This window comes from Mustela erminea, chromosome 9, assembly GCF_009829155.1.
Source record: "Mustela erminea isolate mMusErm1 chromosome 9, mMusErm1.Pri, whole genome shotgun sequence".
Taxonomy (NCBI): domain Eukaryota; kingdom Metazoa; phylum Chordata; class Mammalia; order Carnivora; family Mustelidae; genus Mustela; species Mustela erminea.
Window position 1 is genome coordinate 55,128,715 of NC_045622.1, and position 14,217 is coordinate 55,142,931.

The 14,217-nt window shown below is 53.8% G+C and overlaps 2 protein-coding genes across 5 annotated transcripts in view; one reads left to right on the plus strand and one right to left on the minus strand.

Annotated features, from left to right (window-relative positions):
• CHRDL2 (chordin like 2) overlaps positions 1-14,217 on the plus strand; it is a 30,095-nt gene that overhangs the window by 11,458 nt on the left and 4,420 nt on the right. For 2 of the 4 annotated variants that reach the window (XM_032357828.1, XM_032357825.1), the window contains exons 2-9: positions 1,053-1,261; positions 4,913-5,006; positions 6,956-7,098; positions 9,022-9,115; positions 10,086-10,141; positions 11,831-11,999; positions 12,886-13,080; positions 13,411-13,584. In XM_032357828.1, the coding sequence (XP_032213719.1) occupies positions 1,053-1,261; positions 4,913-5,006; positions 6,956-7,098; positions 9,022-9,115; positions 10,086-10,141; positions 11,831-11,999; positions 12,886-13,080; positions 13,411-13,584 (1,134 nt within the window). The remainder of the gene's footprint in view (positions 1-1,052; positions 1,262-4,912; positions 5,007-6,955; positions 7,099-9,021; positions 9,116-10,085; positions 10,142-11,830; positions 12,000-12,885; positions 13,081-13,410; positions 13,585-14,217) is intronic. The other 2 variants (XM_032357829.1, XM_032357827.1) reach the window with 1 other exon arrangement.
• The window catches only part of POLD3 (DNA polymerase delta 3, accessory subunit), a 121,561-nt gene continuing 119,240 nt past the window's right edge, over positions 11,897-14,217 (minus strand). The window contains exons 12-13 of the transcript XR_004289130.1: positions 14,094-14,204; positions 11,897-11,977 (exon numbers count right to left, since the gene is read on the minus strand). The gene's annotated coding sequence lies outside the window, so the exon portion shown is untranslated. The remainder of the gene's footprint in view (positions 11,978-14,093; positions 14,205-14,217) is intronic.

Here is a 14,217-nt window from a genome sequence, read left to right on the forward strand (position 1 = left end):
TCATTTAATTCCACAAAACTCTTGGCCAGTTTGTGCTGGGCAGCCCACTTCCACCCTAAAAGAGCTCAGATTATCCTTTAGGTAATGGAGAGTTTTCCTGTAGCACTGGTAGCATCCCTTCCAGCTTGTAAAAGTCACCCTACCTGTGAGGAGGAGGGGCGGCAGGGTGGGGCGTGGGGCTGGAAGTCCGACCTGGAGCCAGGCTGGGTGTTGATGGGTAAGGGGGGGTGCTGGACGGCAGATGGGCTGTGAGAAGTTAGAGAGAGGTGGTTTCTGGAAAGCAGCCTTGCAGGAGAGGTATCTAACCTAATGAGACAATCTTTCCTCAATCGTCCTTGGAAGCAATCCCTTGCAGACTAACAACTGAGATGCAGATCACAAAAATAACCAATTGACGTGCAGTCATAGAAGTAACAATGACTATTTTCAATGATATTTAAAACTCGGCTTTCTAAGAACCTTGCCCTAGGCAGCCCTTGTTTTCCCAATTCAAACCCTTTCATCACAGTGAATAAGGACACAGTAGACTGTAAAAACAGGAAAGCTGCTGTGAGGGGCTTTATTGAAAAGGTGGGTCACAGGACCCAGAGAGAAGACGCGTGTGTGTGTGTGTGTGTGTGTGTGTGTGTTTGTGTGTGTGTGTGTGTGTGTACACATGCAGAGATGTAGTAAATAAATAAGCAACATGGGACCAAGGGAGAGGAAGCCAAAGTGATTATGAGGGCAGAAGGAGCACTGAGCTGAGATTCAGGAGGCGTGGGCTACCATCCTGCTCAGTGACGGACTTCCTTTGTGACCTTAAAGGTGTAATTTACCCTCTATGGGCCTTAGATCATTCATCTAATAACATTTATACCACAATTTAAATCTGTAAGTACTTTCGCAGTTTGACCTTCCTAACTGCCCTATGAGAGAAGTGTTAAGGTTCAGAAAGGGGCAGTGACATACCCAAAGTCACACAGCAAGTGTGTAATCAAGTTGATGGACAGCTATTCTGGGCCCCTGACTGGGAGAGCATGTCTGGTGGGTTCTCTTTTGCCTATCTGGTCCAGATGACAGCCTTTCCAGAGCCAGAGACAAGGAGGCACGAAGCGGGGTCTTTGGGCTGGAGCCTCCCGGGACTGACAAAGCACGGGTTGGTCTGCCAGGTCCAGACATGTTCTGCCTTTTCCATGGGAAAAGATACGCCCCTGGTGAGAGCTGGCACCCCTACCTGGAGCCACAGGGCCTGATGTACTGCCTGCGCTGTACCTGTTCTGAGGTAAGTTCCTCTGGCCCCTCGGCCCCCTGTGACGGGTATGCCGGCCCAGAGGGAGGGGGGGCCATGCCGCTTCACCAGCGAGTACTCAATACATGGGAGCTTCTGTGCACCTGCCAGAGGTAAGTCACACTGCGTGTCAGTGGCGGGACCTGGCTGGGGAGCTGGGGCCCTCCACCTTTCAGCCAGCCTTCCTTCCCCTTTGCGGCTGCCAGCCTCACCTGTGTCCCAGGACAAGAGCCTCTCTGCCCTGACCTCTCTTTCCTTGTGCCCTTTTCTCCAGCCATCTCTCTTGCGCCCGGCCTTAGGATGTGTCCTCCCAAGGCCACTAGCTCGAATATTGGTCCTTCAAGGCTTCACCTGCAAGTCACCCCCACCAACAACCTTATTTGATGCCTCACCCGCAAGGGTGTCTTCTTCTGGGATGCCACATAAGTTTCTCAGTCCCTTCCTCCTGATCACTATTGGCCGAGGATAACAGTTATCCATGCCTGTCAGTCACCGACCCTCCTTACATGGAGTCCCTGAGGGCAGACCTTCCTTGGTGCTCACTCAGGCCCAGTTTGCTGCCAGAGGCTGAATGAACGGGGACAGAGACCAGATCCTCTGGCTCACCTCCCCTCAGCCCCCCCACCCCCCATGATCCCATCCCAGCACCCTCCATAGAGCCTTGTACTACCAACTAGGCAGAATAACTAAGACCCCCATGTGGTCCAGAATTCTCAGGCCAGGTATGAGGGTGGGGGAGTAAGGATGGAGGGGGAGTGATTTGGGGGGCTTGCAACACCCATAGCTCTAGTCCAGCTGCCCGGGGCCCAACCTGGTTGGTGTGAGATCCTCAGCTCTCTCTGTCTGGATGCTGGTACTGGGGGTGGGGAGGGAGGGACAGGGTACCTACCTGGAGCCAGCCCCTTGGTGCCTGTCTTTCCCTGCACAAAGCCAAGAGAGGACTGCAGGAGGTCTCTTAAGATTGTTAAGACAATCCTCAATGTGAGAGCAGAGAAGAGCTTCTGAGAAGACACTAGGAAATGAAGGTGGGCGGACCAGCCCCTCTCCTGCTTCTGATCACTGGGGTCTCATTCCTCCTGGGATCTGTCCCACAGATTCTCCACTCCTTCTCCTGTGTTGGCCCGAGGCAGAACACTGGTTCCAGCGTGGACACAACCCCCCCACAACTGCCTCCCCTTGGTTCTCCTTAGCACATATGAGGCCAATCAGCCTTTACAAAAAGAACTTTATGAAATATAGCCAGAGAGCAGAAAGAAAACCATAACAGAAAATTCCAGACATATCATGCGGTCCAGTTGACAAAGTCCAAGTTCTGTGATCCACTGGCATTAATTCATTTCTCCCTCCGCGGAATTCATACACACACCATTTCTCCAACCCAAGGGGCTGTGTGGGTATCTCCAAGATATACCCTGAGTCCCTCCACTTCTCTCCACCATCACTGCTCCCCTAATGAAAGCCACCTTCATCTCTCCTTGGGCTGCTACACCAGCCTCCCAAGGGCTCTCCCTGTTCCCTCTCTAAGTCTGTCCTCCACACAGCAGCTAGGATGATTTTTTTCTGCACATAAAACTGACCACGTTCTTCTACTCTTAAAACCCTCTAATAGCTTCTCATTGCTCCTAAAATAAAATTTTAAATTTCCTGCTTTGGGCACTGCAGGAGCTACCTTCTGCCCTTTTCTCAGACCGCGTCTCCCACCTGCACCAACACTTCAATCTCAGTCCTACCTGGTTGTTCCTGCCCTCGATGTTTCTCCCATGAGATCTTCTCAGGAACGGTCCCTTCCACTTGCCATCCGTCACATACACATGACCCCTTATGAGGCTTTCTTTGATAGCTGTTATTGAAAGAGTCTAACTTTGTTAACTCAATCCCACCACCCTGTTTTTATTATTACCATAAATTTAACATCTGAAATGATCTTGTTCCTACTTGTTTATTTTTTTAGAGACTTTCTCCTACTCCTAGGAATGCAAGTTCTGGGAGAGCAGAAACTGTTGGTCTCATTGCTATGTCCCCAGAGCTTAGAAGAGGGCCTGGCACCCAGCAGTCACACTGTAGATACTGAGCCTACAAGTGCCACTCCCCACCCCTCGCCCCGCCCAGCCATCAGAGGTAGCTCAGCATCACGGAAAGGACCTAGATCCTGGAGAGAGTGCTCATCAGTTGTGGGGTCTTAGGCAACTTAACCTCTAGGACAGAGGCTCTTCTCTCATTGTGGAAGTGTGGAGAGCTGTTCCTACCCTGAGGATTGCTGAGAAGATAAAGAGAGGTCATATATTTATATATAAGACAAAGCCTCTACTTAATGCCCACTCAGTACATGGTAGTTATGACTTCTCTGAGAGTTGATCTAGCTGCAAGGCCTCCTGGCTGGTCCCCTGCCCATTCAACCTTTTGCCTGTCTCTGCCTTATTTCCGGCTGTATGTTCCTGATTGTCTCTACCCCTTGGCTCCTCTAAGACCATAATCGAGAGAGAGATTCTAACTCTTCAGGTCACACAGTTCCTTGAATTCCACTCTAGTTACTCAATTGAGGGGCTCAGACTCTAGAAGGCCCCTTTTGGGGCTCAGACTAATTCTACAGACTCTGAGATGCCCCTTAGTGCTGATGAGTCCTTGCGATCTGGCCATCTTGAGTAGCAGTGACTCCAGAGGGCCTGGCGTCTGGTCCAGGATTTTCCATGGGGCAAGAGGTGCTGGGGGGAACCTCGGTGGGCAGGGGGCCTGGAAGCAAACCTGTCAACTTCACAGCTGGACAAAGCTGGCGCCCTCCATCTAACAAAGAGGCCCTCTACCACTCCTCTCCTGGCTCTCATTTATTCACTCCCTCCTTCATCCAGACTGTAACAGGCACTGGTTTGGAACAAGGCCCTGAGCTGACGATTCAGAGATGAAGAGACCAGGACTGACCCTTGTTCTTGGGAATCCGCAGTTGAATAGACAAGACTGATGAAAATGATTCATTGCAACACAGAGGGGAGAGTCAGGTGGTTGGGCTGACAGACCCTGGCTATCAGGGGCAGTAGCCTCTCTCTCTTCAGCTCTTCTCTTTCTGCTCATCCCTCTCTCTCTCTAGCTCTCTGTTTCTCTGCCCCAGTCTCTTCTGTTTGTTGTATGTGAAAAAGCATAACTTTGGGCCCCTCCTTCGCTGGTGCCGGCTCTGAAGCTTCGCATAAAGTTACCCAAACTTCCCAGAGATTCAGGGAGATTCTTCAGAGATTCACGAATCCCTGAGTCTTCTCCACATCAGGTTTCTAGTCATGTCCCCATCCCTGTCACCTGCCCTCTCTTAACCATGAAGCTCAGGCCAGAGGGAAAAGAATGAAGTCCCCGAGCTAAAACAACAACAGTCAAGATCAAAGTCAAACTAACTCCAGCCTTTTACTCATACTTCTCAAACACCAGGAAGGGGACACAGATTCTGTGCAAATCCATGCACACTGCAGTCCCCTCCATGGTGGGGCATGTGAGTAGGGGAAGGGGAGGGACTGCACAAATCGAGTAGATTGCTTTTCTCCTGTCACAGGTTTAAAATGAGCATAGTGTTCCACAGCTGGGATGGGGTTTGGGGAGAGGATGGGTTCTTGTGGGAGGCCACGGTTCTTTGGAATCAGGACCACCCCCCTGTGTCCCCTTCAGAGTGCCCATGTGAGCTGTTACCGCCTCCACTGCCCACCTGTCCACTGTCCCCAGCCTGTGACCGAGCCACAGCAGTGCTGTCCCCGGTGTGTGGGTAAGTAGCCTCCTTCCTCCCCCTTGCTCACTGACCCTTATCTCTATCCCAGTGTGGGCTTCTGGCTGAGGGGGGCTCCTGGAATGAGCGGGGGCAGACTGTAGCCATCAGAGGTCTGGAGGCTACAAAGGTACTCAGGGGAAGAAACATCCTGGATCCCCAAGGAGGGCTGGGGTAGCAGCAAACTTCTCATTCCTAAGTAACTGGGCTTAGCAGGAGGAGGGAGAAAATGTAGAAAGTGACTTAAGGCAACAGGGGTGTGGTTGGCCCAAGGATGGCACGCTTGGGCCCCAACCCTCTCTGGCTGACCAGAGCTAGAGGGAGTCGACGTGTCCTGTGTCAGTGCACGAGGGAGCCAGGGCTGGCAGGCCCTGTAGGGAGATGCCAGGATTTCCACCCTGGGGCTGGGAATGACCCAAGGAGTTTGGAGCGCATGTCCCCGGACAACCCCCGCAGTGCTGAGGTTCAGGTACTCTACACGTCTTCATGCTAAATGTCTATGATTTTAAGATTCTAAGAGCATCTGAGACTGGAATTCTAGGAAACAGAGGTAAAAGAGAGGAGAAGAGAGGCAGTCTGAGAAGGAATTGGCATAACTGAGTGTATAGGTAACCAAATGGCCAACGAGGGGCACCCAGTGGGGACCATTTCAAGAGGAAAATCAGTGCTTAGAAACATCAGGAAGGTGATCAAACATGGCTCCAGACTATGGTCTCCAGGCTCTGCAACCAGGGCTCTCCTGGTGAGCTAGGGACCTGCGTGGCGTATGTGTGTAAAGGGACTCATTTTCCATGCGGGAGCCCAGTAGGGATCTCACCATGGTTCTGACTTGGGTCATAGATGTCCTTGGGTCTGGCTTCCCTCGGGGAGCAGGAGCTCTGAGCTTCATCCTGGCTGGTGAGGGGGGTATCATGTTTCCTCTCTGGTAGAGGCTCACTCCAGGAATCCTGACCTCCCCTTGCTTACTTTGTGCCTTGGCCCCTTACCTCTTCCATGCTCCTCTCTCCTTCTCCCTGTCCCTACCCTGTCCCTTTGCCTGCCTGGCTCAGTGCTTCTCCAGGACTCAGCTCAGCCATCGGCTCCTTCAGGAAGCCTTCCCTGACCAGCCCCCAGCCCCTGCTCCCAGCTCCTGAGTTAAGAGCTCCTTGTCTGAGCTGACAACTGATGCTTCCATCTGCCCTAGCCCTTACCATACCAGTGTCACTGTCTGTAGAGCATCTCTCTACCCAATTAGATTGTGAGTTTCTAGGTGGGAGGGCCTGGGTCTTACTCTGCACTCCATTCCCAATGCCTAGCCTGGTGTCTGGTACACAGAAGGCACTTAGTAAAGGTGTCTCGAGAGAATGAGTGGGTTCTCTCAGGACTGGAAACTTAAACCCCACAACCTGGCAGGATGAGTACAGGCTAACTGGCAGGTGCTGAGGAGTGGGGTTGTGGCAGCCAGTGAATGATGGAGCTTACACCAAGCACAGGGCCAGTCCAGATCATTCCAGCTGAATCCACTAGGCTCTAACTCAGCATGGGACCTTAATTTGCTCACTGCTGTATCCCCACCACCTAGAACAGTGCCTGGCACTACAGGGGATTCCTGGATATGCTCCCTGAAAAGGCAATGAACTAACAACAAAGGTCCCCACCAAGTTGGGCTCGGTGGAGCTGAGGCTTCTGGCCTTGCCTTCTTGCTCTTGTCAGGGCCAGCTCAGACACTGAGGGGCTGAAAGGCCATGGTGGGGACCCATGAGAGGGAGTGACATGGTCAGATGTAGGTATCAGCGAGACCTCTCGATTGGTTAATATGAAGACTGGCTGGGAAGGCTGAGGCCAGAACTTCGTTGAAGTGCCAAGATAGAATAAGATGCTGAATCTTCAGGAAAGTGGCCCGGTGAATTTTGACAAAGCGTTTGGAGCAATGCAAAACTTCATTTTCTTCTCCCCTCCCCTAACTGCAGAACCTCACACCCCATCTGGGCTCCGGGCCCCCCCAAAGTCCTGCCAGCACAATGGGACCCTGTACCAACACGGAGAGATCTTCAGTGCCCACGAGCTACTCCCGTCCCGCCTGCCCAACCAGTGTGTCCTCTGCAGCTGTACCGTAAGTCCTTTTGCGTTCTCTTAAGCACAGGCCGGCACAGAGAGGCCTGAAAGACACGGTGGTGTGGTGTGGGGGCAATAGCGTTCCTCCTGGTCAAAGCCAAGTGAGAGTAGATGGGCTCCGGGGGAAGGGAACATCTGGGCTTCAGAATGTCCTGCCTGTCTCTGACCTTCTGCATCCCCATGAGCTGCCTGATGCCGCACGCTTACCTTGTATACTCGCATTTGCCCATCTCTGTGTTCCCCGCTAGACTCTGCACTCCTCGAATGGAGGGACCATGCCCAGTTCCTTTTTGTATCTTCTGCTGCTACCGGCTCAGGGCCTGGCACACAGGTGTCTATAATGACTGCTGAATGAATAAGTGAATGAGTGAATGATCAGTGCTGGGGTACAGAGACAGGTTCAGACTGCTCGTTGCAAATGGATTTAATCTGAACTCGCTTAAGCTCCTCCTTCTGTGGTCAGAGTTGGGTCTAGGCCCAGGAAGAACGGACCCTGCAGTGTTCCCTGGGGACAGAGACTGAAACCAAGCAGGGCCTGATCTGGAAATTCTCCACCCTCCTCCTTGGTGGGCTCAAGTGTGGCCCTGCTTTAGGCTGACAGGTGGCTTTCAGCCATCCTATTCGTCTGAGATTCTGAATCTTCAGGTATCTGTGCAGCAGAGCAAACAACTTCCAAATACTAAAAAGTGGTCACTTACAAATCAACGTAGAGGGCAATTATTTTTTATAGGGCATGAGCCTCTTCCAGCAGTCTAATATATCGTATCTGCTGGTTCATGGAGATGCCTTGTATTTCCATACAGCACCCCAAGGCCCTAGGAGCAGGCAATCACCGTTTTTATTTTTCAGATGAGGAAACTGAGGTACAGATCAGTTAAGTAACTTGCCTAAGGTCACACAGTTAGTTAAGTGGCAGAGCCAGAGTTCAGAGGAGAGCCGCAAGACTCCAAAATTCACGTTCCCTTCTTCCCTGTATTGTGCTGCTTCCTGTAAAGGACAAGGGCCTGGATGAGGAGGAGTCTGTGGGAGGAGACAGAATGATGGCATGGCGGTGGGGTAGTGAGAACATTCTTATGATTCCTTGTCCCTTCTCCTTGGACACTGGGGTCTCCCCTTCCTTCTTCTCTCCCTTGTTTAAATAGAACTGGCTTGACTCCTGGCCTACTTCTGAGCCTCACTGCAAAAGGCATAGGGAAAGGACTCGAGGTGATATCACTTCCTGCCAGGGACATCATGCCTTCCGATTTGAAAAGGGTTTTCACAACTACCCGCCCAGTTGCTCTTTACAACCCAGATGGGAGGGCTCCCGTTCCACTGAGCAGAAAAGTGAGGCCCAGAGAAGAGAAGTGACTCACCAAATGATTCCCAGAAGGCCTTTTCCTCAGCAGTGCTGCCTCTCCAGGCTGGGTCCTGAAGCTGGGGACCTAGGGTTTTCAGTAAGAGCAAGATCAGCTCGACGGGTGTCCCATGGATCTCCCTCCTCTCTCTGGATCCCCTGTCCCAGGTCAGGGGAGGAGGGTGTTGACTTCAGCAGAAAGTCAACAGGCTTGGGCTCCAGTCGGCTCTTCTGGGCTGCGTCTCTGGTTTCTGGTTTCAGGCAGTTCGGGCCCCTCTTCGGGCCCTCCTTATCTGTAGGATGGAAGAATCCCACCTCACCAGGTTGCTATAAGAGCTGTGGGAGAGACAGGGTCTGAAAACCCTTTAGAAGCTGAAGGATGTATGTTACCTCAGGGCCGGGGACCATCTGGGGAGGGTACAGGGGACCCTCCTCTGAGCTGGCTGGGCCTTGCCCAGGAGGCTCTGCTGCTCCTTTCTTCACCCACTTCAAAGGACACCTCAAGGCCATTTGCCCCCAGGGCAGGGTCTCTCCTAACCCTGAGGCTATTCCTCATTGGAGCTCATCTCCCCTTTGCTCTGTCAGGAAGGCCAGATCTACTGCGGTCTCATGACCTGCCCAGAACCAGGCTGCCCTGCACCTCTACCACTGCCCGCCTCCTGTTGCCAGGCCTGCAAAGGTGAGTCTGTCCCTAGATCTGAGTGTCCACCCAGCCCACCCCAGGGCCCTAGCCATGGACTGTCAGAGGCGGAGGAACCTCAGCTAGTGAAGGGCAAATGGCTTGCGCACAAACAAGTGCACAGATGGTCACACTGTACCCTGTGGGTTGAGGTAGTTCAGGAAATCTTCCTGGAGGAGGCAGCACTGGGGGAAGGGAGGGCTTCATAGTAGAACGCTTCTCCAGATGTTGGTATTGTGGAAGGGCACTGGACCAGGAATCAGGTGACTCCAGTTTAGTCCCGGTTCCTCCAGCTAATTCCTGCCCATTCTTTCCCCTCTTTGGGCCTCAGCAGTGTCACATATGCACTGAGAGGCTGACCTCGGTGATTCCTAATGGACTGTCTGATTCCAGTGTTCTTGGTCTTTGAACCAAGAATACCAGACTGTATGTGAGGCTGGGGCTGGATAGAGAGAATCCCTCTCAGGGCCTTGTGAGACCCCGCAGAGTGGAAGATAGAGTCCTGGGGTGTTCCAACTGAAAGGACAGAGGGGCTGGAGGTCAGTGCCTGAGAGTGGATAGTATACCAAGGCCTGGTGACTTCAAGCATGGCTGGATAGGGTGGCTTCCCAGGGGGCTGCACCAAGCAAGGCTGCAGGGATGTGATGCTGGGCCCGTGGGCCCGTGGGCCATCCATGATGGGCACTGAATAAGATGCGCCGGCCCAGCCAACAAGTTCAGTCCTAATGGTGACCAGGAGGTCAGTGTGGGGAAACTGAGGCAGTAACCCAGTTGTGGGGAATGGGTCAACCCGAGGGTGAGGAGAGGTTGTAATGGGAAGTAGGAATGAGGCCCCAGAGGAGCAGAGGGACCTGCTGGTGTGCAGGGACTGCAGAAGTGGCGTGAGGCCTGGGGGGCTGAAGGCCTGCAGGGCTCTGGTCTGCAAGGCTGAGGAGGTAGAGGCTGACCCAACTTCCCTTTGGGTTTCCAGATGGGTCAGGTGAGAGATCAGCTGAAGAGGACACTACGCAGTCGCAGCATGGGGTGGTGAGTGCACAAGGTGGGGAGAGGGGGTGAGGGCGGCTGGTAGCCACGGCCTAAAGCCCAGGACTCTGGGGCAGGCGGTACCATTACTGTCCTCATTTTTCATTTGTCCCCTAGGTCAGCAACATGAGGTCCACCATGTTCCAGCCCCTCTCCCCAGTCTCCCATCATGGCTGCTGGGTCAACAGGGGCCTGGGAGAAAGTACCATGCCGTACAAGAGCAGGCCCCAAACTGCCCGATTTCCCTCCTAAGAAACACTGTGTCACTGTTTTTTCGGAGGCTAGATAACCTTGTGTCTGTCCTTAGTTCAGGCTGCCTCTGGGCAGCACATTCCCCCAAGGAAATGGCCTCTCCAGCCTTCCCCACCCAGCCCCTGAGGTACTGGTTCTTTGTTTGGTGGCTACCTCTCTGTCCTCCCTTCTGTCTTGGCCCCTCTCCATCTCTGTCTGGAGTTAGGATGAGCTAAACTGGCCCGCTTTCTCTGGTCAGAGAGGAAAGGGGTAGGAGGATGGGCTTCTACACTGACTGAAGTCCCCAGCCGCCCTCTGCGCTGTGTCTACAAGGGGAACAACTCCACCTCCTCTCTCAGCCTGGGTCACCTGGACCCTGGGGGACTGGAGGCTGGCCTTCCATGCTTGGGGACTCCCCAGGGGTCTGAACTAACGAGCTCCCCCTTTACCTCTGCCATTCCATCCTCTCCCTAGGAGGCAAAATGCTAAGAGAAGCCTACCTAGGCTTGGTTCCAGGCCCTGATTAGCTACTTACTGCATGACGTGAGCAAGTCCCATTAGAGGGCTGGGCTCCTCGATTCCGTCTTGCCACTATTCCACTTGACAAGCATTTCCTGGGAGCCTCCTATGTACCTGTGCCTGTTCTCGGGCCTGAGATAGTTTCCTGGGAACTCCTGTAGGCTGTCTGGCCAGTCTCTGACTCAGAGATCATGTGGGCAGAAAGGGGCTGTAGAAGAAGGAATATGAATGACTCGGTATCAGTGAGGGGGGTAGTAAGCCCACTTGGTCCTCTGCCTTGGCCTGGAGCTGCCCAGTCCTCTAACCATGAGCTGTGCTGCTCCTGCCTCATTACACAGCCCTCACCACAGACCCTTTGCTATCACTGCCAGTCTGCCCAAGATCTGGTCTGGAGGGGCGGGGTCTCAGGATCTTAGGTTCCAGGGGCTCAAGAAATCAGGCTCTGGGGACCAAGGGTCTCCAGGTGGGGCCTGCTTTAAGTCTTCCACCCTGTGGGATTCTGGGGCCTGGTGAGATCTTCAGAGGCCCATCCTTTCCCCAATCAACAAAATCTCCTCAAAGAATTCCCCGACTCTTGACTCAACACAGCCACACCTTCCATTTCTTAAATATGAAGCTTCCCAGGTCCCTGATCAAGGTGTCTCCCAGATCAAGACCTCAGCACACTGTGTTCACTCCAGCCCCAAGGCCCTGGCTCTGACAGGCCTGAGAAGGGCTTGGTGGAGGCTGGATTTCCAAACCACCGTCCTCTGAGAGTTTTCAAAGATTCACCATCTGAGAACATCTTGGGCCACATCCAGATCTTTTCATCCCTAGTGTGTGCCTCTCTTTACTAGGAAGTGATGGTGGTGTCCACTGTAGTAGGCCTCACCACAGCCTGTCTTGCTGCTCCTCTGCGGGCACGGGCCCAGCAGTGATCCTTATCCCTCCTGCCATTTGCAGAGACATTCCCAGGATCCGTGTTCAGGGGACAGTGGGAGAAAGAGAGGCCTGGGCACCCCAGCCCCCACTGGTCTCAGCTCTCCTCTGGGCTTCATCTCTCGCCACTTCCGACCGAAGGGGGCAGGCAGCACGACAGTCAAGATTGTCCTGAAGGAGAAACATAAGAAAGGTGGGGATGGGAACTTCCTCTGATCCCTAAGGTGGGAAAAGGGGGCCCCGACTGTTCCTGCCTTCCAGCCCTGCAGCCCCCCGACCCTAGCTCAGTGCTTCCCTGATCTCAACTTGGCAAGGAACTTGTAGATTCCTAAAATATCAAAACTGGAGTGTCCTGAAAGGGCACTGAGGTTCAGAGTACTGAGTGAGACACAGAACCATCCCTAGAACCAAGACCATGGGGCAGCACAACAGTATTTTCTGAGCCTCTGCCATGTCTTTGCTGGGAATCGAGGGCACAGAAGAGAGAAATGAAAAGAGGTCCTTGTCCTGGAGGGGCTTCAGACATGGAAATAAATATAGTAGAAGGAAGCTGTGAGAGAAAGACACAGGAAGGAGGGAGCGGAGGGAAGCTGCAGGCAGATGGGCAGAATGGTGTAGAGAAGGAGCAGCAGAAGGGGAGGAAAGCAGGCTCAGTGCAGGGCTCCCACTGGGGCAGCGGGCACAGCTGTGGAGCTACCTGTCACAGCCCCGGACTCATGGGACACTGAGGCTAAGAAATAAAAGGGACCTGCCCGAGCTCACACTGCCAGGTAGGAACAGAACTGGGTCTAAGAACTCCCCCTGCCAGAGGTGCCTGGGAAGGGCAGGGGGAGAACTCTCCTTCTTCAGCAAGAACACACTGGGCCCATACTGGGCTGGGGTCAGCCCTGAGTGCTGCAGCAGGGGAGAAGGCAGGGACCAGTGACCAGTTTTATACCCGGCCTCAACTTTGCAGGCAGTGTGGCTGGGCCAGTCCGGTGGAGCAGGGGCTCCCCAAGTTCCTGGCCCCATCCATTCCTGGGACTCTGGCCCAGGTCCGTGGCACTGACCCTCCTCCCTTCCCGCCCTCCTTGGCCCAGCCTGTGTGCACAGTGGGAAGACATACTCCCATGGGGAGGTGTGGCACCCAGCTTTCCGCTCCTTTGGACCCCTGCCCTGCATCTTGTGCACCTGTCAGGATGGCCGCCAGGACTGCCAACGGGTGACCTGTCCCACGGAGTACCCCTGCCATCGCCCTGAGAAAGTGGCCGGGAAGTGTTGCAAGATTTGCCCAGGTACAAAGAGATGCTGCGGACAGGGAAGGCAGTGGGTGCAGAGTCCCTCTCCCCGGGGCACAGGTACTTGGAACATCTCCAACACGAGGAGTCAGGCTGCAGGGGCTTTAGACATACAGGAGCGGAAAATGCCTGGCTCACAAAATACTGGCCTTAGAGAACCAATTCAGAGACTCTAGCACGTATACACAGAATCAGTCAATCTGGTGCCAGAGGCACCAGAACTTTAAAGACCTGAAGGGGAAGTGGGACCAGTGGCCTGGCTTCCTGGGCTCACCAGGCAGGGGTGGGGAGGGGGCAGAGTGTTCATGATCTCCTTGTCTTCCCCAGAGGACAAGGCAGACCCTGGCCCCAGTGACATCAGTGCTACCAGGTGTCCGAAGGTGCCAGGCCATGTCCTCGTCCACACATCAATAGCTCCAAGCCCAGACAACCTATATCGCTTTGCCCTCGAGCATGAGACCTCTGAGCAGGTGGAGATCTACCTCTGGAAGCTGGTAAAAGGTGAGCATTGGCCCCCTCCCAGCTGGGCTTACCTCTGGCCTGTCCCCCTTACCAGGCGCCTTAGGAGCATTTTGTGGATCAAGGGCCCTCCAGCGCAGGAAGACCCGCCTCTGGCTACCCTTCTAGATTTAAGTCTCCAATTCCAAGAGAGAGAGAGAGACAGAGATTGGGCCTGTGATTCTCTGACAGTTCTGATAAGCTCATCCACTTGCCAAGGCCAGGGACTCGAAGTGCTCCCTCTCCTGGGTGGAAGGGGTTGTTGCACTTGCAAGGAAGCCAGGAAAAGGGTGATGCCTATGGCGGGGTGGGGGAGCAAAGAGGCACATTTCCTGGTAGAGGGTTAGCACACAGTGAGGGGAGAGTTTTTCAGGCAGAAAGGCCTTCACACTGTCCGCAAGGCAAGAGGGCCTGCCTGAAGGCTAGTCTCATTCAGCCTTTTCCGTATGGGGGATTCTAGCCTTCCAATAAGTTGACGTCAAAACATAGTTCTCGTTCTGTGAGAAACTCACCGGCGGCACCGGGATGCTCAGATCACCAGCTGAAGGTCAAGAGGCGTTGTCATTGAGAAGAAAATTGCTGAGAGTTGGGCTTTTAGGTTCCTCTTGCCAAACATAGATGCCCTGGGTGGAGTAA